General features: G+C 44.9%; 1 protein-coding gene across 3 annotated transcripts in view; it reads right to left on the bottom strand.

Moving 5' to 3' along the window:
* Clpb (caseinolytic mitochondrial matrix peptidase chaperone subunit B) overlaps window positions 1-23730 on the bottom strand; it is a 116833-nt gene that overhangs the window by 39955 nt on the left and 53148 nt on the right. For 2 of the 3 annotated variants that reach the window (XM_051192398.1, XM_051192399.1), the window contains one exon: window positions 21037-21165. The exons of the other annotated variant lie outside the window; for it this stretch is intronic. In XM_051192398.1, coding sequence (XP_051048355.1) covers window positions 21037-21165 — 129 coding nt within the window. The remainder of the gene's footprint in view (window positions 1-21036; window positions 21166-23730) is intronic. 3 annotated transcript variants of the gene reach the window in all.

Genomic DNA, 23730 nt, shown 5'->3' with positions numbered 1-23730 from the left:
GCTGTTTGGGACTGGAGAAGAACTCAGAAAAGGCTGGGTACCATCCTCTACACGCCATAGCCTTCTGCTTATCTTCATGCAAGAAAGAATTCTGTTAAAGGCTATCACTATACATGTCACTACCTTGCTATACACCAGTGCAGAGCCCCAGCACAGATGCTTATTCATATTTGCCAGAAAAAACTATCATCTTCTCAGGAGCTATCTTTTGAGACCGAGAGAACATGTCAGTTGTTCTCCTGTCTGTTGGAAAAGCCTTCCTGACAGCAAGTGTGTGAGCATGTCCTTGTTCCTGTAAGGGAGAGCCCCTAGACTCTTTGCTGGTCCCAGATGTCAATCAAATGTAGGTGAAGAGAAGCACTTACCCTCCTAGCTAGGGGCAGTAGGCTGCCCTGCCTACTTCTATGGGTTTTATGAGGATTGAATGAGACAAAGTTTGAATATTGTTAGGAAAAAAAGATTACAGTGATCTCTGCAATAGCGTTCTCATCCACTCTTCCTTTTCCACATTTACCTCTGTGCCTCTGCTCCCGTCATCCTGATGTTCATTCACGATCCTGGCGGTCTCTTTCCTGTCTCCAGTGAGAGGCTCTGATGAGTATTAGAGACGACCTTCCATGATTGGAGGTACCCATGGAGACTAGTATTTTGAGTAGTTAAGCTCCCTATCAAGGAAGCATTCAGAAAGATGGTGGAATAGGCGGTGTGCCTTCCCTGTCACATTTATTCTGGCACAGTATCTGTGCAGCTCCTTCTGACCAGAGTCCTGTTTCTTATCTTGGTAACTATCTAGATCCTACATTCTTCAAGGCCAGTGGTCAGGAATCCCCTCTCTGGGTTCTTGTTCTCCTCATTCCCTTTTCTGGTCATAGCCTGTCACATTTCAGTTGTCACTGTCAGTCTCCTTAACTCTTGAAGCCAGGCCCTCTGCAAGTCTTCTCTGTTTCCCAGAGTCTGACATCTAATGTTGAGAATGACAAAGGATAACAGTGGAAGGGCAAGAAAGAGAGTCCCCTCATTTGCAGTGTCCTCCATTGACCACTGCTCAACATGTGCACACACTAGACATATACTCTTAGAAATGTGCTGCCTCTAACCAAGAACAGTTACAAGGCATGTATCCCATGCTGCATCTCCTGCTGATTATACCCATGGTTTTAATCCTTACCAGTCTGGTGAAGGAAGCAGGGGAGGTTTTTTTTTTTTTTTTTCCCCTTTCACTTTACAGATTGCCTGGGTCTGGCAGAAGAGTAAGAGCAGAGACACAGGCTAACATTTTCTGGGTATACAGTCTTTACATACTATACCTGAATAATTCATCACATGAAGAGAAAACAGGCTCAGAATTGAAATAATTTGCCCCATGGTCATATAGCGGCAAACAGTGAAGCTAAGATTTAAAACGGGTTCATTTCTCTTTCATAAATGTTTGAAATGTTACAATTTTTTAAAAAAAGACAATAGCTTTTCCCCCATCCCACTTCAAAGTGCCACCAAAGGCCTGATGACTCAAAATGACAGAAAGATCATCTTTTTCCCCTTTCCCTTCCAATGTGCTTAGATGCTCCAGGTCCAACCAAGACAGAGGTGGTTCTCACTGTGGGTGGGGACAGATATCTCTGTAGAAGGGGTAAGGCAAAGCATTTCCTATCTTCCCATTTAGGGTTCCCGGTCTAGGGCAAAGGAAATGTTGAGTCAATTTCCTGGACAGCACCCAGAAACCTTTCCCCTGATGGAGAGCCAGAGGGGCTCCACAGCCTTCAGGAGTTTGGGGGATAGAAGGCCACCTCCTTGTGGCCTCACTCAGACATTCCATCAAGTCCCACAGCACAAATAGGCCAAGGACACGGTGAAAGCAGTGGCCTTATCTTCCAACAGGACCCAGACTGGAGGGAGATGGACATGAGAGAAACTAACACTGTTGGATGGAGGAATGATGAGATGGGTAAAGGGTGCTTTGTGAACCTCTAGAAAGAGAAGTGACTATTGGGCAACTGATGGTCTGTATTAATCATAGGAGACTAGCCTCTGTTCCTATATCAGGACTTCCTGAGAGCTCAATCAGGTAGTTAGGGCAAAGGATGACTTCATCAGACATTTGATGGGATGTCTCAGGAAAACCCTATGGTCACAGCGAAGAAGCTGGATGCCAGTAACATATGGAATGTCAGTCAGTGACTGATGACAACCAGACCCTAGGGGGACAGGATAAAAGACAGGCCAGAATAGTTTCCAATGACAGTAAGTGGGTTTGGTGGTGTTCAGCATGTTTATTTCTGATATGGCTATCATAGGGTTGGGCTACTCATTAAATGTGCAGATGTAATTAGGGTGAGAAGGGCACCTAATACATCTGACAGAAGATTGACACTAAGAGGTAAAGTATAAATGAGGAGTCATAGGTTTTGGAAGAGTGACAAAGTAGAGAGATTGTTCTGGGAAATACAGCTAGTGTGGAAATAGGTTTAGAAGCCATGTGAGAAAAATGGCTCAAGGAACTGGTTGGTGGTTTGGGCTGGAGGGGATAAAAAGTTCAGGAGACCAAGTCTGCCACCATGCAGAAGTGGGAGGTTAATAAGACGACCCTTGGATGCATTCCATGGCTGACTTGCTAAGCATCAGAATTCTGAGGACAGATTATGGCACAGCAAAGTTTCCCAGCACCAGAAGTGCTCATGTACCAAATGGGTAGCTACTTGTAAGTATACTGCTGAAATGTCATTCATATTTTTATATGAATGGGTATTTTCTTTGCATATATATGTCTGTGCACCACTTGTGTACCTGATGCCTAAGATGGCCATTTTCCTCTGGAAATGGAGTTGTATGTGAGCCAGCATGTGGGTATTGAAACTCAAACCTTGGCCCTCTGTAAGTGACCTTAATTACTGAGCCATCTTCCCAGTCAGCCCCTATTTTTTCAGTGTTAACTGCTAATGTCTCTATATATACACTCATTAATTTAAAGATACCGTCTGAGAGTCCTTTATACATCTATCAGTGTGCTAGGTATGAGGGATACAAGTGAGAAAGAAGGTGCCATTTCTGCTCCCAGGGAGCTCCTGATCCTGCAGGGAGGAGAGGGGACACACCTGTCTCCAACAGTAGCATGAGCCTTGACTGCAAGACTCAGTACAAGGAAAGTTCAGATTAAGTCAAAGAGTTCTGGCAGAAATTCTCACACATTTGGCTGCCAAATTCCCCAAGAAACTTAATCAGGACCAAATCACTCACCTTAACTCAGCACACTGTCTGTGGGAATAGAAGCGCACAGAGAAACTGCATTTGTGAAATTCTGTGCTTGATAGTTTGCTCTTGCAGCTTGAGTTGTGGTCTTTGGCTGGGACTTGTTTATGTACCTACAGCTTGTCTTACAAGTGGCTGCGGTGTCAGGGTGAAGTGATTTAGCCAGCAGGGCTACCCAACTCTCCATTTCTTACCCACCCTATGGGGACTGCTTCAGCACAGACATAAACATGCTCCTGCCGTTACCTTATTGCACTCGTCACATGGGGAGGCTAGAAGGCTTGATTCAGGGATATGATTGGATTTTAAATCCCAGTCTCACAGGATTTTAATTACTGGTCTGGGGCAGCAGGGATAGGCGCTGGCTGCCTTTGGATGGAGGAGGTCGATACACCAGTCCACAACATATTGAGCCACAATGCCTGCAGACTCTATTGCTCTATTTAATCATCTTTTGCAAAATTTACAGTGGAACAGGAGGGATCAATACGGAATTTATCACATTCTCTTGTAAATATGAGCCAGGAAAGAGTTCCAGGCAGTTTGTTACTGAGTGGGAGGGAACATGTCTGTGTACAGCTGGGCATTAGGAGATGAGACAAAATCCATACTTCTTGGCATAAGCTACAGACACTCAGCCAAGTTCCTCTTAAACCTGAAGGCAAGTTCAATGGGAAGAACACTGACCCACTCAACCCACCAATCAGCCAATCAACAGTCCAGTGTACCTACTTTATCCTGTAGAAATTCCGGCTGTTGACTGTGGAATTTGGCTGTTGAAATCTTAATCAAGATATAATACAGTGATCCTGCCATTTCTTAGAGTGAATCTGTGCAAGTTCCCAATCTGGTACCCTCTTTACACACATGGGAAATGTAGATGATAAGAGTCTGTACCTTGTGGTTAGTTAGTTATTAGAAGAGATAGAAGCCTTGGCATGTAGTGAGATTTTAATGAGTGACAGCTACTGTTATGTTTCCTCTAATTGCCATTTCTAAGCAGTGCTTCCTATAGCGAGTGCCACCTATGAATATGTGTGGATCTGTGTGGTGAGCAGGGAGCTGGCTACTTCACTTCCACAGCAGACAGAAGGGGGACTGAGTGCTCTTCCTTCACTAATAACCGGCCAGGGTTGTTAGTGGCAGAATGTGTGGAGCCAAGAGAAGGAGTGTAAGGAGAGGATGTACAGGGACCTGTTTTTCAAATCTTAACTGCGATCTTTAAAATCTGTACATTTTAAGCATTCTCAAACTGCTGTGGGGGAAGAGGGTGAGAACTGAGTCTCCTCCTGTAAGCACACCAGGGAAAGCCTGAGAGATGATGTAAGGAGTGACCTCTTGAAAGCTAAGCAGACTTGGATAGCCAGAGAAGTAGGAAAGGGCTTCCCATAGGGAAAAGTGAATGAGGAGGCTTGGAGAAGGAAAGACTACACTACTAGGGCATGAGTGGTTTAGCAGGTCCTTGAAAACAGCAGCTGCTTATTTCACAGACATCTTCCTGTGGGCCCAGCAGGTACTGGTACCAGTCTCAATGCAAACCATCACCCCTGCATCTTAGAGAGACAGAATGGACTGCATTGTACAGGATGCACGGTATTGACCTTGGGAGTGATGGAAACTGCTGAAGATTTTAGAGCAGGGGAGCCAACAGTTTTGCAGGGCAGAGGCTGAATTGAAGGAGATCCTAGTGGATGGGAGGGCAACACTGAGGCTGCTATACTGCTTTCAGCTCTTTAAGGGGTAAGAACTAAGGGGTGAGTGGGGAAACAGGAGAGATGGATCGGAGAGGAAATTCTCAGACAGACAGGGCTTGCTAAACACTGAGGCAGAAGGCACCAGACTTATTTATAATGTCTTCTTGTTGAGGCTAGTAGATGGTGACAGTGTCATTCACTAAGCATGGATGGTGGAAAACAGTACGAGGAGGGCAGGTTTGGACACACCATATGAGTTGTTTACAGAATATTAACATCAGCAGAGCTACTGGCAATATGACAATGCCTTGTTTGTTCTGAGGAAAATATGCAGGTCGGTGAGGTCAGGAGAGGAGGTGAATAACCAAAGGACTGAGTGCCCCAAAAGAGCACTGCAAAGGCAGTCTCCTGCCTCAGACGCCCGCTCACTGCAAACCCATGGGACTTTGCACATGTAGATAACACTGTGAGCAGCGTGTGATGGCACCGGGGCCCAGAAGCTCAGCTTTCTTTTTTTAAAAATTTTAGGCAAGTTTTCTAAAGTTATGAGTTTCAGACCAGCCCTATCCCCCCCCCGCCCCCCCACTCCATCCAACACATTATACCCCCAAAGGTGTCAGCCTGTTCTGGATAAAGCAGAGCTCAAAGCAGACTATATAAGAGCCTGGGTCCCTGGGCTTTGTCAGCCTTGGCTCCCTTCCCCTCCCCCTCTTGCAAATAACAGCTGAGACTAGGAAGCCAAGCTCAGGTCTAGGCTAAATTCAGCAGTTGTAATTATACTGTTGACGTTTGAGGCAGAGCCACAGTCTACAGGAGGCGGCATCTTTTGTTTATGCACTAAAACCACATCATCTTCAAACATGCTAATCGCATGTCTGCTTTTATCTAACAACATTGGAGGAGGCTGAGGAAAGGGCACACAATGCCCACACATCTGGCTAATTCAGTTAGAAGGCCAATCAATCTTGATGGGTTGTCTATAAAACACTGCTCACCCCAAAGGGCTGAGCTGACCAGATGTTTAAGCGTCTGTTGACCAATCCCAGCTGAAGTCCATAGCAGTGGAGAGAAGGCTTCTACTCCCAAGTCTGTTTCCCAAAGCTCAGTCCAGACTTTTGCTTTGAAAAGCATCAGCAGTTAAAACAATGGATGGAGCTGGCTGGGGTGGTTCATGCCTGTCATCTCAGTACTGAAGACTGAGGCAGGAGGACTGGTGTAAGTCTGAACCAGCCTAGGCTAGACATCAAAACAAAACAACAAGCAAAACAAAACAAAACAAAACATAAAAGCACCGAGTGAACCTCTAGATTCTAGAATAAGGCACATTTGCAGACTTCTGCCTTGCAGTTCAGGAAGACTTATTCATAGTTGACTTTGCAAACAAGTGCAGGAATATCCCAGGGGGATCTTCCTAGCTGTACTTACCAGTGTGAAGAGCCACAAGTGTGGAAGAGGTGTCTGTAATATGGCATCAAATGTCACAGGCAATGCCAGGGCAAAGGGGTCATTTATCTGGTGCTTCTCAGCCTCCCAGCAAGGCTGAAGGAACTACTCATCTTCCTCATAAAACTGCTGCATTTTTCCAACACAGAGGCTGCTGCCAACAACTCTTCCAGTTCATGCTCCCTCCTCTACACCCAGCAGTTACTAGGTGACCATCTCAAACATAAACACACAAAGGTGGTTGGAAAGGAGGAGTGAGGAGAGGGTGGAGAACAGGCACAGATGGACCTCCTTGCCTGGGCTGGATTATTACTCAAAGATGCTTTTCCTTAATGAGTTCTGAGGACTTTACCAAGTCTGTCCTGAGCTGAGGCTGCAGGAGAAACCAGATTTGTGACACCAAGTAAAGGACAAACTAAAAATGATGCCTTTTTCTAGTTTCCCTGAGCAGCAGCACACACATGGCACACACTTATCCAGACAATAAAAAATAAGTCTTTTAAAAAGAGAGAGAGCGAGAGCTGAGTATTGTGTATATCTATAATCCCAGCATCCAGAAGGTTGAAGCTGGTGTACTGCTATAAGTTTGAAACTAATCTGGGCCTTAAAGGCCAACCGGGACAGCATGACAAGACTCTGTCCTAGAAAACAAACAAACAAAAACCAAAATAACAAAGAGAAAAGCAAAGACCAAAATTTTGTCCTACAGAAAAATGGTCAAGATGTGACAGATAATTCACACACACAAAAAAAATCAGAAACAAGGAGATCTCTTAAGCTTGCTGGCCAATCAGTGAGATCCAGGTTCAACAAGAGATTCTGTTTCAAAAAGTAAGGTGGTGAATGGTTGTGGAAAATACCTGATGTCCACCTCTGGTTTCCATACATGCACACACACTCACACATTCTCCCCAACCCCCCCTCCCCAACAGAAACCTGAAAATGCTGGTTGTTAACAGAAAGTACAAGAAGTGTCCCCAGGCCTTCTTCCTCCATGTTGCCATCTCCGATGGGGAGTTATGGCTATTCTCTGATTTCTAGTGAAGTCCAAGAACATTAAAAACAAACAAACAAACAAACAACCCAAAGAAATTCATCTGGAACTAGTTAGATGTCTCACTGAGGAAGAGCCTTGAGGTTTTAAAAAGCCCAAGCCCTTCCCAGTGAGCTCACTGTCTTGTGCTCAGACAGAGATGGGATTCTTAGCCACTGCTCCAGCACCACACCTGTGTTCTGCTGCCATGCTCCCCAGCATGATAGTCACAGATTCTAACCTTCTGCAATCTTAAGCCCCAAATTAAACATTTCCTTTTATAAGATGCCACTAGAGACACCAATCTCAATAGCACCGCACTGAGCAGTGGAGGAAGAGATTTCTCAGAGGCATATTCACAAAAACTGCAAAAATGAGGAATAAAAGAAGCTCAGTACTAGCTTTTAGTTTCTAAGACTAAGGCAGGCACTGAACTGTCTTGCTAATGCTAATGCTAAAAGAATAAAAAGAAACATGGTGGTGCACACTTTTAATCCCAGCACTCAGGAGGCAGAGGTAGGAGGATCTTAATTCAAGGGCAGCCTGGTCTATATATAGAGTCTCAGGACTGTCAGGACTCTGTAGAGAGACCCCATTCCCCCACCCACAAAACAAAACCCCAAACCAACCAAACAATAACAACAAAAGAAAGGAGGGGGAGGGATGGTACCCTGGTAAAATCTGAGACAATTGTAGCACTAATATAATTAAAGACAGCAATGAATTACAGACATTAAAACAGTATGTATCTGTGAGTACACTCTGAAAATATATCGATATGGGGGGGCTGCATACCACAGAAGGCCACATGCTAACTGGTCACCATAGGGTGAGTGCCGGGGTTAGAAAATAGGGGAAACATCTCAAAAGTTTTGGATACAGACTGGTTCTAGCAAGAAGTTCAGAGGGAAGTCTGAGGGACTAGGGTATTTGCTTGGGATTAAAAATGTCTGTGCTGATTAACTGCAAGGAGGAAAAAGAAGAAATACAACAGAGAGACTGGACAATACTTTGGTTGAAGCTGGGGTGAGAGTAAAACTTTTATCACTGAAAACTCATTTGAAGTTCGTGATATGTGCAAATATTAACTTTAAAAACAAGAATAAAAACAAAGTGTGCATAAAATATCTCTGAGTGTTCTAGGCAGAGTATGCCCACAAAAATGTTCTTAAGTCCCGTGAACCTGTGACTATGTTATGGGGACAAGAATGAAGACATGAAGGCTGCAGACACAATTAAGGTTGCTTATCAGGTGGCTCTGAGATACCATATGTTATCCAGGTAGGCCCAACAAACCTCAGGGTCTTTACAAAGGGAGGAAGAAAGGACAAGAACGTCAGGGCAATGAAATACGAAAGAAACTCAATTGGTCATTGCTATTTGGAGATGGATAGGTCCAAAGCATGGAATGAAGGCCTCTATAACCTGGACAGGGAGAGACAACAGGGTCTCTGCTAGAGTCTCCAAACAGGAAGGCATCTCTGAGGACATTTCAGACTTACCCCTGAACGCCATGATAACACACTCGTGTGGTTCTTTCCTGCTAACAGCAACCATGGGGAGGATCATAGGAAAAGTTACAAGGCCTGCGCTAAGGAGGACCAGAGATGTGGCAGGAGCACCTCTTTCCCAGTAAAGTGCTGCATGAAACTTAATATTGTACCTTTTAAAAAGTAAATATCAGCACGGACAAGCACACACACGTGGCAATCAATTCAAAATTATTCTGATTACAAATTTACCCTGGTTGCCTCATCCCAAAGATCTTCAGCACTCAAGTCTCCTTAGCAGTTCTATGGGTGCCGTTTCCTATATTCTCTATAGGGCGTACAGGTTCAAGGCTTGTTTCATTTCCACCTCACAGAGTGACTTTGTCCTTTCCCTTTGCCTGCTTGAATTCTGTGTGGCTTAAACCTGCAGCTCCACCTCCTTGTCCCCAATTATCATGAAGGATGACAAGAGAAGGGCCTCTATATCCACTGTTATTCTCTATATTGCCTGTGCCCATTTATAAATTAATTTAGTCAACAAATACTTATTGTCATGTGCTAAGAGCAGGTGAGACGCTGGGAACATAAGCAACCATATCCATACGCTGCCTTCTGAGAATGTGGTTCAATGGGAAGGAGATACTGCAGTTCTGAATAAGGGTGGAGAAGAAATTAAACAGGATGCTTGAAGAGCACACTGAGAAGCCTAAGAGAGATGGTGGTAATCACTTGCAGAAAAAGTTAATAGTTGCTAAATAATTATGAAAATTTAGATTTGTATGTACTTGGGTAAATAAGGCAAATGTTCATTCATTCAAAGTCACAAAACATCATAATGGGAGGTTTGGGTATCACAAGCTAACTTATTTTAGGATGGGTTAACTGATGCTATGTGAAAGGGAAGGACTCAGGTCAGATAGGGTCAGTGTCAGAATGATGTACTTGCCAGTCTCCAATGCCCAGTCAGCCCTTCCTGCCACACAGGAATTCATTAGTTCAAAGAGGGTCCCTGAAGGGTTTCTTAGTAGCAAGTTCCCTTCTGTTATAATGAAAAGAATTCATTTTCAACATGCAGTTTAGAAAGGAGCGAGTGGCTCACACAGAGAACATTCTTGCTGAGTTCTTCCCAGGACATGGCCAGGCTTCTGTCCAGAGGAAAGAGCACAAGCATGCTAGAATCAAACTGCTTTTGGAATCTTGGTTCTGGCTCATCTCCAGTCTGCCTTTTTGCTGGCATTCTGTAGGATCTGACCTTCACCTTGATACCCTCACCTTGATACCCTCCCTTCCTAAAGCAGGATCTCTCTTTCCTGGGCTAAGACACATGCCCTAGAGGGTTATGAGTAAGCTGGCAATGCGAAGCTGGTCTTGGGAGCTGTTTCCAGGTACAGTGCAGGTGAATGACATGGAATGACCTGCCTAGTCAATGCTGACCTCTCCTTCACCCAGGGGAGCCCTGGCTTCCAGCTGCTACTGTTGGTGGTGATGAGCTCATGCCGGATGCCAGCCAGGCTCATCTGAGGACTGCTTGGAGCCCATTAAAGTCTTGATGAAATGCGGGTGCCTGGATGGCAGATGGTTCTGGAAAGCATGGCGACCAGACTCGTCTCCAGCTCAGCACTCAATGATGCCACAGGCCATGGGGTCCAGAAGTACCTCATCCTGGGGATGAGCAAGGGAAGCTGCATTCTGAGCTGGTTGAATGCTGAGGGCAGGACTTAGGCTCATGGAGATCCTAAATTGCACCTAATCCAAGATATGGGCTGCAATGACAATACCATAGAACAGTGGTTCTCAACCTGTGGGCTGTGACCCCCTTTGTGGTCACATATCAGGTATCCTGAATATCAGATATTTATATTATGATTCATACCAGTAACAAAATTACAGTTATGGAGTAGCAATTAAATAATTTTACTGTTGGGGTCACCACAACATGAGGAACTGTATGAAAGGGTCACAGCATTAGCAAGGTTGAGAACCACTGCTGTCAAACATCACTACTTTCTACTGCCCTAGACCCATGATTGCTGGTCCCTAAGGGTGACTAATGGCTATCTCCCTCCACGGGGCTGTCTCAAGCTAGATGATGGGTTAGTATCTTCATTTCAGATCTCAATACACATGGATTTGCTCAGAAGACTTCCCTCAGCCCCCCTGGACTAAAATAGGTTCCCATTATTCTTTCATAGTACCTCCTACTCTTTTGTAATAGTACTTATATTATTAGTTAATAATTTAATAATTATTTGTCTAATGTTTTGTTTCTTACAGACTAAGCATTGCAAGGGTGGGGTATGTAATAAATAACATAATAAGATGAAATCAATCAAAACACCATTAAGAGTAACAGAATGTTTACAGTTAAATTTTAACAGCATTCTTTAAAAAATTTTTTATTTATGAGTGTCTGTGTCACATGTGTATAGGTGACTGCGGAGGCCAGAAGAGGATGTTGGATGCCCTTGAGCTGGAGTTACAGGTAGTTATGAGTAGCCCAGACTGGGTGTGGGAATGAACTCAGGTCTTCTGCAAGAGCAGCAAGTGCTCTTAGGCGGCAAGCCATTTCTTCAGTCTCTCAATAGCACTCTTGAAAAGGAACTGACTTATATTACTGACGGTTCATCTCATCTGCCATGCTAGCTGAGGAGCTGATTCCAGTACTCTTGGCTTTCTGACTTGCTTCCAAGCAACCAGTCACCCACACAAGCCAGTATTGTTCAGTTTGGAATGGCATGAAGAATTTTTTCTTTTTCAACAGCTTTACTGAAATATAATTTACATGCTATAAAATGTGCCCATCCTAAGTATACAATTTAGTGCTTTTTAGCATACAGACAGTACCATACAACCATCATCATAATCTACTTTAAAATATTTTCATGCAAACCTTGTGCCCATTAGCAATCTCTCCCCACTACTTCCCCTAGACAACTGTTAGCACAAAGGTTTTGTATCCGTGCCAAGCAAAAGGAAGAAACTTTTTTGTTAACAATATGATCTCTTCATTTTACAGATGAAAAAATGATGCCAGAGAGGTGCTGGGATTACAAAGATGAGACGGTGGCAGAGCTGGGGGGCCTGCAGCCTCTGAACCCTCTGCCATGCAGCATTATTATGTGTGTCCTGAACCAACTACTCGAGGGCAGAGGCTATCTTATCTTCTGCTCATCTTCTCTGCCCAGAGGCCCAGTATAGCAGTGATGCTTAATGTGGGGTCCATGAACTAGTGCCAGTCAGTGAACCTCGCTACTTGTCCTCTACAAGACACTTTCATAGTGACTTTCAGAGACATTTTATGTCTATGGGAACTCATAACAAATACGGGCATGTAGTTGATATTTCTTTTGAAAACATCCTTTTTTTTCTCTAATAATTTGTTTTGACTGCATTTAAGAAAGTATTGTTTCTCAGCAAAGTTTTGGCTAAAATCTTGTATAGAAGATAGTGGTTTGTGGTAAACAGATTAAAATACAGACCAATCTTTTGTAATAGTGTGAGATGTACTGCCTTAATGTAAGAGCTTCCTTCTCCTTTCCAAGTTCCTTAGCTCCTTTTCTTGGGCTTACATCAGAGCCTTTGGGGCTATTCAGATGTACTATCCTTGAACAATGTGAGCTTTAGCTATCCCCAAGAAAATGACCACCTCCAGTCTTTCTGTTCAAACCCACCCATCCAACTGCCTGCCCTGCTAGCCATCTTGACCTGGAGCCATGAGGTTCTCTGTCAGTAACTATGAGTCACCTTCTTTATGCTCACTGTGGACTGTCGATCTAGAAGTGGTAACTGAGTAAGGTCTCTGAGGCCATGTGCTGGCAGAAAAGAGACATAATAATAATACAAACAGATTTGCAGGTGCCAAGTAAAGTGCCACGAGGAGGGCAAAGTAGGGTAACGGGATAAAGTGGCATTGGAGCAGCTATTACTAGGGTAGCTTGGGAGGTCCCTGAGAAGGGACATTTGAATTAAGACCTGAATGACAGGGTGGCCATCCTTTGGAGAGACAGGAAGGGCCACAATTTATCTGAGAGACAATGAGGGCTAGTGTTTCTGAAGACTGACATTGAGGGAGAATAGTGATATGAGGCTGCAGAGGTCTAGGTGACAGAGGGACTTCTAAGGTTCTGATAAAGTGTTGTCAATGCAACAACATGCAATGGGGTTAAAGTTTTGTTTTTTGTTTTTTTTTTTTGTAGGAAACTTTGTTTGTTTGTTTGTTGGGTTATTCCAGACAGGGTTTCTCTGTGTATCCCTGGCTGTCCTGGAACTTGCTCTGTAGATCAGGCTACCCTCAAATCACATCTGCCTGCCTCTGCCCCTTGAGTGCTGGGATCAAAGGCGTGTGCCACCACTGCTTGGCTGAGGCATGACATATTTAAGGAAAATTCCTTTGGCTGTGATTTGGTGGGAGGCTTGAGGGGGACAGGAGTAAACTGTGGTCAGGAGAGGTGATGGGGCCAGGGACAATTGAGAGTACTTACTAAAGTACTGTGCATGAAGTGGATGACTTAGGTTTTGGATCTGAACACCAAGGCAATGATGGTACCACTTAAGCCATGTTTAACACCGAGGGTCAGGAAACAAGAGAAGCGGAGGAAGCAGAATGATGAATGATTGGGTGGCGATCATTTCTTTGAGAATTTTAGTCATCATGGCATGCAAGAAATGAGGTGAGCTCTAGAGGTAGCTATGGGGCACATTTTCACACTAATGAAAATGAGCACCTAGGGAAGGAGAAAGAAGTAATGCAAGAGAGGAAGACATGAATGGGGGAGCCGAGTTCTTGAGACAGCGGAGGAAAGAGGAACCAGATCCACTGAAGGGCTGGACTTAGGAATGGATTTCATTGTTGGAGGAGGGAAGGTACCCTTCTAGAAGAGGCACGATGAAGGCAGGCAGGAAATGGAAGTGATGGTAGCAGCAGGAAGTTTCCTCCTGTCTACAGTCTACCTTCTTTGTAAAATAAGAGATGAGAACAGCTTGGGAGTTCACAAGGGTGGAGCTTAGAGATTTGAGGAGTGAAAAAAAAAAAAAAAAAAAAAAAGGCTAAGAGGCTGTCTTGGTCTAGAATGAAAGTGCTTTTACTCATGAAGTACGTGGGGGGGGGGCAAGTCCAGCCCCCATGATGTGACATTTATGTTTATACATGTGGAGTGAGTTCAGGCATTGCAGGGCTCACGGAGGAAAAAAAAAATTAAAAACATAGAAGGGTGTAGTTCAAATAGGGACCCTGGAAGTCCTTGACTGTCCTCTTCTAGTCACTCCCAGTGTCCTAGAGATTGTCACTATGCTGACTTCTTACACCACTGATTCACTTTGTCTGTTGTAAACTCTAAGCGCAGGTATACAGTTAAGGCATGTGACCCATGTGTGTTGACAGAATACAGGTCCATTCATTCCTACTGGTGTGAGAATTATACAATTTAGTCACCCATTACAGAAGCAGATAAACATTTTGGACACTGGAAAGAGGATCAGAAGTTCAAGGTCATCCTCTGCTACACAGAAAATTCAGGCAAGCCTAGAACACATTAATATCATGTCTCAAAACCAAACAAATACACACACATACACACACACACACACACACACAAATCCACAAAACCAGAAAAGTTTCTCCTCTAAACTGTCATCATTTGCCACTGGAGGGAAAGTTCAACATTTTTAGCCAAATCTTCCTCAACCGGCTTTTGCTTTTCCTTCTTGCCCTCTGACACCTCACTCTTCTAAACTACCTGTATTCTATGGAACAGTCCATCCAGCTTCATCTTGCATGCTCTGAACATATGCCCCCTCTAGTTACCACCTTTGCCTACTGGGGGACAGGACATCCATCCTTCAGAGTAAATACCATCTCCTGAACCAGGCTTTCCTTGCCCTATTGAGACTTAGAAAATTCTGTTTTGTGACAGGGTCTCATTGCACGGCCTAGACTGCCTTTGAATTCAATATATAGTCCTGCTGGCCTCACACTTGGGATTCTATTGCCTCAGGCCCCCAGGTGCTGTGATTATAGGTATGTTCAGGCTAGCCTCAAACTCTGAATCTTCCTGCCTCTATCTCCTAAGTCCTGGGATGAGCAGTGTTCCATTATTTTAATATGTAACATTCAGAGTCATTGTTAAATGTCTGTGGTTTTTTTTTTTTTTTTGGTAAACTATAAGTTCCATAATGGCAACACCAGGTCTATTGGCCTGGTGCAGAGGTTGGGGTCTGTGACAGGAGAGATGCTCAGCAAATTTTCACTTGTTACCTTGATTAGGCCAAGAAGCATCGAGTAAACTGCTAAAACATCCATAGATGTGCCTGTGAATGAGTGTCCACAGAGGATTAGCTAGAGGGGAAGACATATTCTGAATGTGACTAATGCCATCACATATACTGGGGTTCTGGTAGAATAAAAGACGGAGGGAGAAGGCCCACTAGCAGAGTCTGTTGGGGAATATTGTTTTAAGGTGTGTGACTTTTGTTTATGCTGCATTCGTTTAACTCTGTGAAGCTGTGTTACTGTCCCTGTCTAAATGCCTAGTGGCCCTAAGAAAGAGCTGAACAGCCAATATCAAGGCAGGAGCAAGGATAGGCGGAACTGGCAAGCAGAGAGCATAAAAAGGAGAAAGAGGAAGGCGGGGCAAGAGAACAAGCAGAGGAGGAGGTCAGCCACCCAGCCACCCAGCCACACAGCAATCCAGGAGTAAGACTAAGATTTACAGAAGAAAACAGGGAAAGCCCAGAGGCAAAATGTAGATGGGTTAATTTAAGAAAAGTTGGCTAGAAACAAGCTAAGTTAAGGAGGGACATTCACAGCTAAGAATAAGCCTCCACGTGTGATTTATTTGGGTGCTGGGTGGTGGACCCCTCAAAAAGGGCTAAAAGCAAAAAGAATAAAAAACATTTCATTCTACAATAGTCTCCCTCCCTCTCCTGTCCTTCCTACAATGCTTCGTCATACCTTCCCCACCATGATGGTCTAAAACCTCTGAAACTGTGAGTAAAGTGAATCCCCTCCCTTTAATATTTATACAGGATATTTTCTCACAGCAATAAAGAGCTTGACTACCACAGCAAATGCTTGATAAATGATGGAAAAGACTTGTCCAGAGGCTTCCCAGAATACCAGGCCTGGAAGAGGTCCTTGAGATCAGCTTCGGTAGCTGCTCTATTTTATGGAGAGTGAAAAGGGGTTTGCACAAAGGAGAATTTGTAGGTGGCAGAAGCAGAACTTCTGATCCTTCTCTGCACTGCTGGGTGTGAAGTTTCAACAGAGGGCAGACAGCCTCAGGCAACGAAAGCTGACGATGCAACATCTGCTGGTATAGACAGATGGACAGACAGTGAAGTGGAACAAGAAACGGAAGACTAAGTTTTGGTCCTGATGATGGGTTAACAACAGGCTGCTACAGGGAGGATGGCAGCACTGGAAAGGCTCTTTGCCTTAGGCGAGCTGTGGGAATTTAGGAACTCAGTGGATGCTGGCAGGTTAACACTGACAATTCAACAAGGTACTGAGAGTTGGGGTCAAAGAGAAATCTTGAAAGTGGGAAGGAAAGGCTGAGGGAGGCCCAGGGAAGGATAGATTAGGTTTCAGAAGGGCCAGCCATTTCTGAGTTAAGGAGCACTAGTGAAGAAACAGGAAGAAGCAGTAGGAAAACAAGACATAGAAAGAGGTGGCTCAAATGGAAGGCAGCAGGACACTAAGAATGGGCAGGTCGGGAAGCCATGCAGGGCTTTTGGAGATCTGTTAACATATCCATAAATGTACTCAGTAGGGCAGCAGTGTATAGCTAGAGGTGGAGATGAAAGGCTAGGTATACTGTTGGTGTGCACTCTACCTGAGTTTAGTAGGTGATGCTGTACTCTAGTTCCAGGGGCAGGGAAGATGGCATCAGGAAGGTGGCCCAAGAACTGGTGATTGGCTGTTAGAAAGAAGTCCATCGGCCTGAGAAGGCCTCAGGACACAAAGGGCAGAAGCAACTGCAGGAGCAGAGGGGCAGCACTAGAAACACTGGATGGGTGCTAGAGGCTGGCTAGAGCAGCTAAGTGTCAGGTTGATAAAAAACAATTTTATCACTCCTCCCAAGAGTGGCATTTACCTTGTACCATTTAGATGCCTCCAAGAAAAGTGAGTTCCTTATATACAATGAATGCCTCAGGGATTTAGGGCTTACTTCTCTGAAGGAACTAAGTAAAAATACCCATCATGATTAGAGGTGTGCTTTAGGCAGACAGAGCTACCCATGGGAGGATGTCCCTGAGAGGAAATGCAGCTTAACAACACTGGGTGCACTGAGATAAGGCAGCTGTAGCCACCTCTCAGTGACTTCTCTTTCCAGGTGTGCTGCCCACCTGTCCTCCTCCAGCTTTTCTTGTACTTACAAGTCAAATATGGAAGCAGTCTTCCTGCTCTAAGCGAACAACAGGCAGAAGCAGCAGCAGCAGCATCAAGGATGAAAATATGTACCATTAGTGTACTTCTTGTAGGAAAGTAATAGACTTGACACCAGTTAATTCAAATCCCTACAAGAAAACTGTCTTCCTATTACTCTTCCTGGAAGGGGACCACCCATTCCTCCAGGAGTCTTTCTGTAACTTATTCCACCTCCCTGCTCAGTAACAAGAGGACATTTCCTCTTTCACAGCCACAGAGCCCCCATTGCCAAGATCTGTTTACACATCTGTCAGCATGAGGCTGTCAGAGTCAGGGTGCCTGATCCTTAAGATGTCCTGAGGTTCATAATCTCAGAGACAGCAAATAGTTTAACATATGCTATAACAGTGACGTGTTTTAAAGGCAAGCCTGTCTCCAAAAGCATGTACCTTTTCATGTTTATGGGGTCGCTTGAAGTAGAAAAATGATCCTGAGCAATCTGTGGTAAGCTCTGGCACATCATGGTCCAAGTTCACAGGAGGAAGTAGGTGAACGAGTAGGAAAGGCTTCCCAAGAGAGGGAGATGTCTGAGTAGTCAGGTGAGAAGTGAGGAAATACAAAAGCATTATAGGCAGTGTGGGGATGCAAAAGGCAGAGATAGAGTTAAGAGTTATGGAGTTATAGATGCCCACATGCAGAGTATGATTCCATATCCAAGTCATAACATAACTGCTACAGAAAACATGTTTGTCTTTCAGTTTGGGTCTGAGAATCATACAGGCACATAAAATCATTTCATACACGCCATGAAAGTAGAAGTGAAACTGAGGGAATGAGGCAACTAGTAGGACAGCAGGAGGGAGAGAGAAAGGCACTGGGGGGGGGGGGCTATGGTCAAAGCACATGAAAAATGAAATCCACTACTATATACAATGAATATACCCCAATAAAGATGGGGGGAAGGTAACTACTTGTCACAGAGCATTCTACCATGTGCCTGCCAGGGACTTTGCACCTATTATTCATCTTCACATACTCCTATGAAGGGGGTGTTATCTGACATAAAACAACCACAGTTGGGAGAGTTAGGATAACCTGTCGGTTATTGGAAGCCAGGATCCCAACCCAGATTATCTGATTTTGAAGCCTGTGGTGTCTTTTCTACTGCTCCATGCTGCCTCCTACAGGCTGGAGGGTTTCCACATCCTCAGCTTGATGCTGTTGCCCGAGCCTCTTCATAGCTCAGAGAGCAAAAATGGCCGCTCCCTCTACCCCTAACCATAGATTTAGGAACTTAAATCCCTGTAGACCTTGTGAGCAGATGGTCTTTGTGCCTAGGCCTGCCTTGGGTCTTGCAGAGAGAACCTCCCTCTAGGTTGCTACAGCAAAGCTGGTGGCCCGAGCATTCTGGTAAAGCTGATGGGCAAGAAGGCAGACTCTTTGGTAAAGGTCAGCAGAGGTCAAAGACTTTGGAAATGTTACAGACAACAGCCCCTAGGACAAGAGAGCAGGATACTGCCTCTTGGTTGGCTGGTCACACACACTGGTAGACTAAGGGAGGTCAAGAAGGGGAGAGGGGTCAGAAGTTGGCAGGCCTGAAGGCCCTGAGTGACAGCAACTTGTTCAGGTCTAGAAGGGAGAAACAAGTGGGCTAATGGTTTTGACCCTTGAGGCTGGGAAACTGTGGCAGGGGTATAAATGGATGACTCCTAAAAAAGCAGGTGGGAGAAATGCAAAGATGGGGGCTCAGGGCATCCGTTCCAAGTCAGTGAGCAGGAAAGCGTGTCCCGGGAGCAGCTCAAAGGGCTAGCCTTGGCCTGGGGGGCTGAGGGTGGAGGGAGCCTCATAAAAGGTCCTTGCCTCTTCATTTTAAAGGTGTTTGGTCTGGATGAGCAGTGGTGAGGGCCCCTTGTAGAGTGAACTTTGACTGTGCAGTGGCTGGAGGAAGCAGGGATATGAACCAGGAGATAATGACTGGGCATATTGATTTTAAGGCATGGGAGAGAGAAGCCCCGGGTGCATGCTCTGATGCTTAGCTCCAAATGTCTCACTAGAGAGCTTTCTAAAGGACAAAGTCAGAAGCAGCCTCTGCTGGGAGCAGTAGTCCTAACTCCAAAAGTATCAGTCACCCCAGGCACAGTTCCACACTGCAGAGCGGTTTTGCTAGTTACAGTTACAGAACAAGGCATATTTTGGGGCTGGCCCCTTGAAGGTTGAGGGTACTGGCTGATTATGAAACCAGTGTGCCTATGGCTGATTGGCAGTGGCAAGGCTGAGTCCCTGGTAATTGTCCCAAACCAAAGGACATGACATGGGCTGGAAAATGATTGGGATCCTGGACCTGGAAGGCCAAGACTGTGACAGAATGAACTTCTGTGAAGGCTGATTGTGTGATTGTGGAAAAAATGGTTAGGTTGCAAACAACAGACAGTTGGTAGAAGACACAGAGCGATCACAGTTCATTAAAAAGTGTTCCCACCAGTCACTATGAAGCAAAATGGAGCTGACCACCCAAGGAGGGAGTGGGGACCCTCAGGCCCTGACAACCCACCCAAGGGAATGCCTACCAATCTTGGAGAGATTTCTTCTGTGAGGGAGGAAAAATCATTTGAGTGACCCAGAAGCCTTTGAAGGAACTGTCTAGTTCTCATGGAGAAAGAACCTTGACAAGGAGAATCCCAGGTTCCAGCTCCAAAACTGGATCCCTGGCCTTCAAAAACCAGCAGGGAGTGAGTGAATAGGTATTCTTATGCCATTATGTCACACAAGGACCTGGGTGCTCCATATGCTGGCTCTATTCTTCCAGAAGCTGGATAGGGATAAGGGAAACTAAGAAGGAAATGGCCACCTGAAGATTTCTGGCAGCGAATTCTACCAGACTTGGATAGGACCAGCTCAGCCAGAGTCTGGCATTCTCTGTCTCTGAATGAAACTGACGGTCTCAAAAGGGGGACATTTATTCATTCAGAGACTAGTTTCGGAACATTCACTAAGTACCAAGAACTATGCTGGTCCTAGGGATACTTAATATGTCAACTCTCAAGTCAAAGGAGAAGCCCTCCACTTTGTTACTGTTGCTAGTTTTGGAGATAGGATCTCAGTTCTATAGCTCAGGTTGGCTATAGAACACTATGAAGCCCAGGTTGCCTTCAAATTTAAAATCTCCCTGTCCTATCCATTTAAGTTCAAGTATGAATGTGAACAGGACACCATGGCTTAGAGTAATAAAGAGGCCTAAGTGAGCTTGCAGTGGGGCAGAGATCCAGGGGAACAACTGTGATATGGGTTAGTAGAGCTTGACACAACTTCCCTTGCCCCCCTGGTCCTGCTTTGGATGTCACAGGAGAAAAAGAGGGCACTTAGGGGAAGAGCTATCAATAAAGAAAACTGAAGTGTGAAACAGCTCAGTAATTAATGGCACTTCCTGCTTTTCTAGAGGACCTAAGTTCAGTTCTTAATACCCATGCTGCTTCTGTAACTCCAGCTCCAGGAAGATCCAGTGCCTCTCACCTCCACAGACACCTGCACTCACATGCATATACCTACTCCCCACTAATTAAAAAAAAAAATCTCACAGCTTAACACACACACACACACACACACACACACACACACACACACGTACGCCCACAAACATACACCAACCGCCCGAGGGCAATCACACACTGACAGTTATTTTTGGGAAACATGTCCACTCCCTTAGCTCAAGGAGACACTAAAAGTGTGGACTAGTCTCCCCTACCAGCTACAACTTACAGCTCTCACCTCCATCCAGAAGTTCTTTGACAATGCGGTAGTCGTCAGCCAGGACAGCATAGTGCAGGGCTGTGCAGCCCTTGAAACTAGCACGGTTGTTTAGTCGGTTGTTGAAGTCATCCTCTCTAGTGACTAGGACTGAGGGACCAAAAACAAAAACAAAACAAACCTTCCATTAGCAACAAATAAGTCTGTGCATGCTTACGCGCCCCCTTCTACTTTCCCTACTCCCATCTTCCTTTTGTAGGGGTGTGTGTGTATGTTGGTGTTGACAGGGTCTCACTATGAAGAGCAGGTTGGCCCAGAGCTAGCAGAGATCTGTCTGCCTCTACCATTCAGTGCTGGGACTAAAAAGCATGTATCACCCACCTTTTCCTTTCTTTGGCCTTGTGTTTTCTTTTCTTTTTCTCTGAGACAGGGTCTCATTGTGTAGACCAAGCTGGCCTTAAACTCATAGATCCAACTGCTTCTGCTTCCCAAGTGGAATTAAAGGCCTGTGCCACCACCTGGCTCTCTTTGGACTTTTAAGATAGTGTCACTATGTAGCCCAGGCTGGTTTTTAACTTGCAGGGATACTACTGCCTCTATTTTCCATGAGCTGGGATTCAGGTGTGAGCCACTATGTCCAGCTTTATCTGCTTTTTTCATTTTTTTTTTTTTTTTTTTTTTTTTTTTAACCTCAGTCTTGTCCTTCTGTTTCAGCTGCTTGAGTGCCTGGCTCTTCAATATTTTAATTTATCTATGTACATCTAAATGTTAAGTAGCACCTACACTGTGTGCCTGGCCATCTGGGCTGGGCAACAGGAGTTAAAACAGCCTGGTTTGTTTCTTTCATGAATGTTGACTGATATCTAGGATTCCTTTTGGGGACAAAAAATGAATCATTATAGTCCCTGACCTAAACTGACTGACCAAAGAGGCAGATGATAAAAAGATATGTAGACTGTTGTTGCAGATAAATCCTATGTTGGGGTACAATGGGATGACACAGAAAGCCAGGGGACAGTTGAACTTAGCTTGAGCATAAAGAAAAGGTTCCTAGAATATTGGGCAACTCAAAGGATGAGGAGCCCAGCTAATACAGAAGGGGAGGTGGGACGGCAGGACCAGGGATGGGGGTGGGGCAAAAGGCTGTTCTGCACAGAAAAGCCACACACCTCTATAGCTTACAATTCATTAACTGAAAGATTAAAATTTGATTTACAAAACAAGTAATAAAAATGGAAACCACAGAAGAGTACAAAGAAGAAAACAGAACTAATATCTCAACAACTTGAGAAGGAACACTTAACTCTTTAGGGATTGCATATTGTGCCTTGGTGTGCATTCCCTACAAAGTCAGACCTTGTTGTATCTATAATTTGCCTTTTTGTCTGTTTGGTGGCACTGAGTGTTGAACTTGGTGTTGGGCACGACACAGTTCTACCACTAAGCTCCATCCCAGCTTCTGCACTCTATTTTTTTTTTACCCTTAATAACTATCTATAAACATTTTTCTGAAAGCTAAGGACAAACCCCCAGACTTACTTTAGTCCTGTCTTTTCTCTCTTCCTGAAACTGCTCCCATTTTCAAACCTCTGGGTTGGTGGTCATACACATATCTGCTTATATACACATATCACACTGGTTCTGGCTTACACTGCTGTCCAGACACTTTTGGACTAGCTAATGAACTAGAAGATTCCACCCCTCTGGGACATATCCTGGGAGACAAGGCCCCATAGAGCAGTTTCTAGCCTGCTTGGGTGATGAGGTTTCTGTTTCCCTCATGTGGAAACTTCCCCGGAACCCAATTATCTTTAGTGCTCTCTCCTGAGCTCAGTTTGTTGAGGCAAAGTCTAGGATCCAGGACCTGCCTCCCAATGTCAGTTCTCTCTGATCCCCTGGACTAACCCTGAAAAGGGCAGGCTCCTCTTGCCTCTAGAGGGATAAAAGGGCATGTACAAGGCAAAATGTGACTTGCCTACATAGCAGCATCAGACAATCTTTCCACTCTTTCCAACTGTTTTCAGAGGAAAGTGAATGTGTTCCCCTCTTGTTACACTGAAGACACTATGTAAATAAAGTTTTAAAAGCCAGCAGACTGTCTAGTAGTCAAAATCCAGTCCCATTTTTAAGACAAGAGTGTGGAAGCTCTTGGCTAGTTAATGGTGTGTGAGGAGCTCAGAGGCTGAGGTGGAAGGACTGACTGCTTGAGCTTGGTACTCACTGCTGGTGCAGTGAGAACCAGAACTAGGGTGAGTGCCCACACTTCCCTCATTGTGCCAGGAAAGAATCCAGCATAGACAGAGAAGCAGTGCTGGATGTTGTAACAGCCTTAGCTCCCAGTATTCTTGTCTTTTCTTGCTCTGGCAACACTAAGACATTTGGTGGAACCTGACCTCACCAAATGACAGCCTAGACACGTGTAGCCAGCACCTTAACTGGCTAGCTTTGGCCAAAATGAAGATGGTAGAGCTTGGAGCTGGAGACCAGACCACACTGCTGACCCCTGCAATATTATGTGACTTTCTCTGGGGCATCAAGAACAGGAAAAAAAAAGTTTTTGAGCAGCTAAGATTAGATTAGGCTCTGGGCACCTGAGGCAGCGGGGGTGGGCACATTGTCTGGATTAGCCTAGCCTCTGGGATTATCTAGGTTAGCATAGCCTCTGGGCATACCTGAGGGTGGTTATCTAGATTAGCCTGACCTCTGGGCACATTT

The sequence above is a fragment of the Phodopus roborovskii genome, unplaced genomic scaffold (assembly GCF_943737965.1).
Source record: "Phodopus roborovskii unplaced genomic scaffold, PHOROB, whole genome shotgun sequence".
NCBI lineage: Eukaryota > Metazoa > Chordata > Mammalia > Rodentia > Cricetidae > Phodopus > Phodopus roborovskii.
The sequence above is the reverse complement of the archived record's forward strand: the minus strand, read 5'-3'. Positions and strand labels throughout refer to the sequence as shown.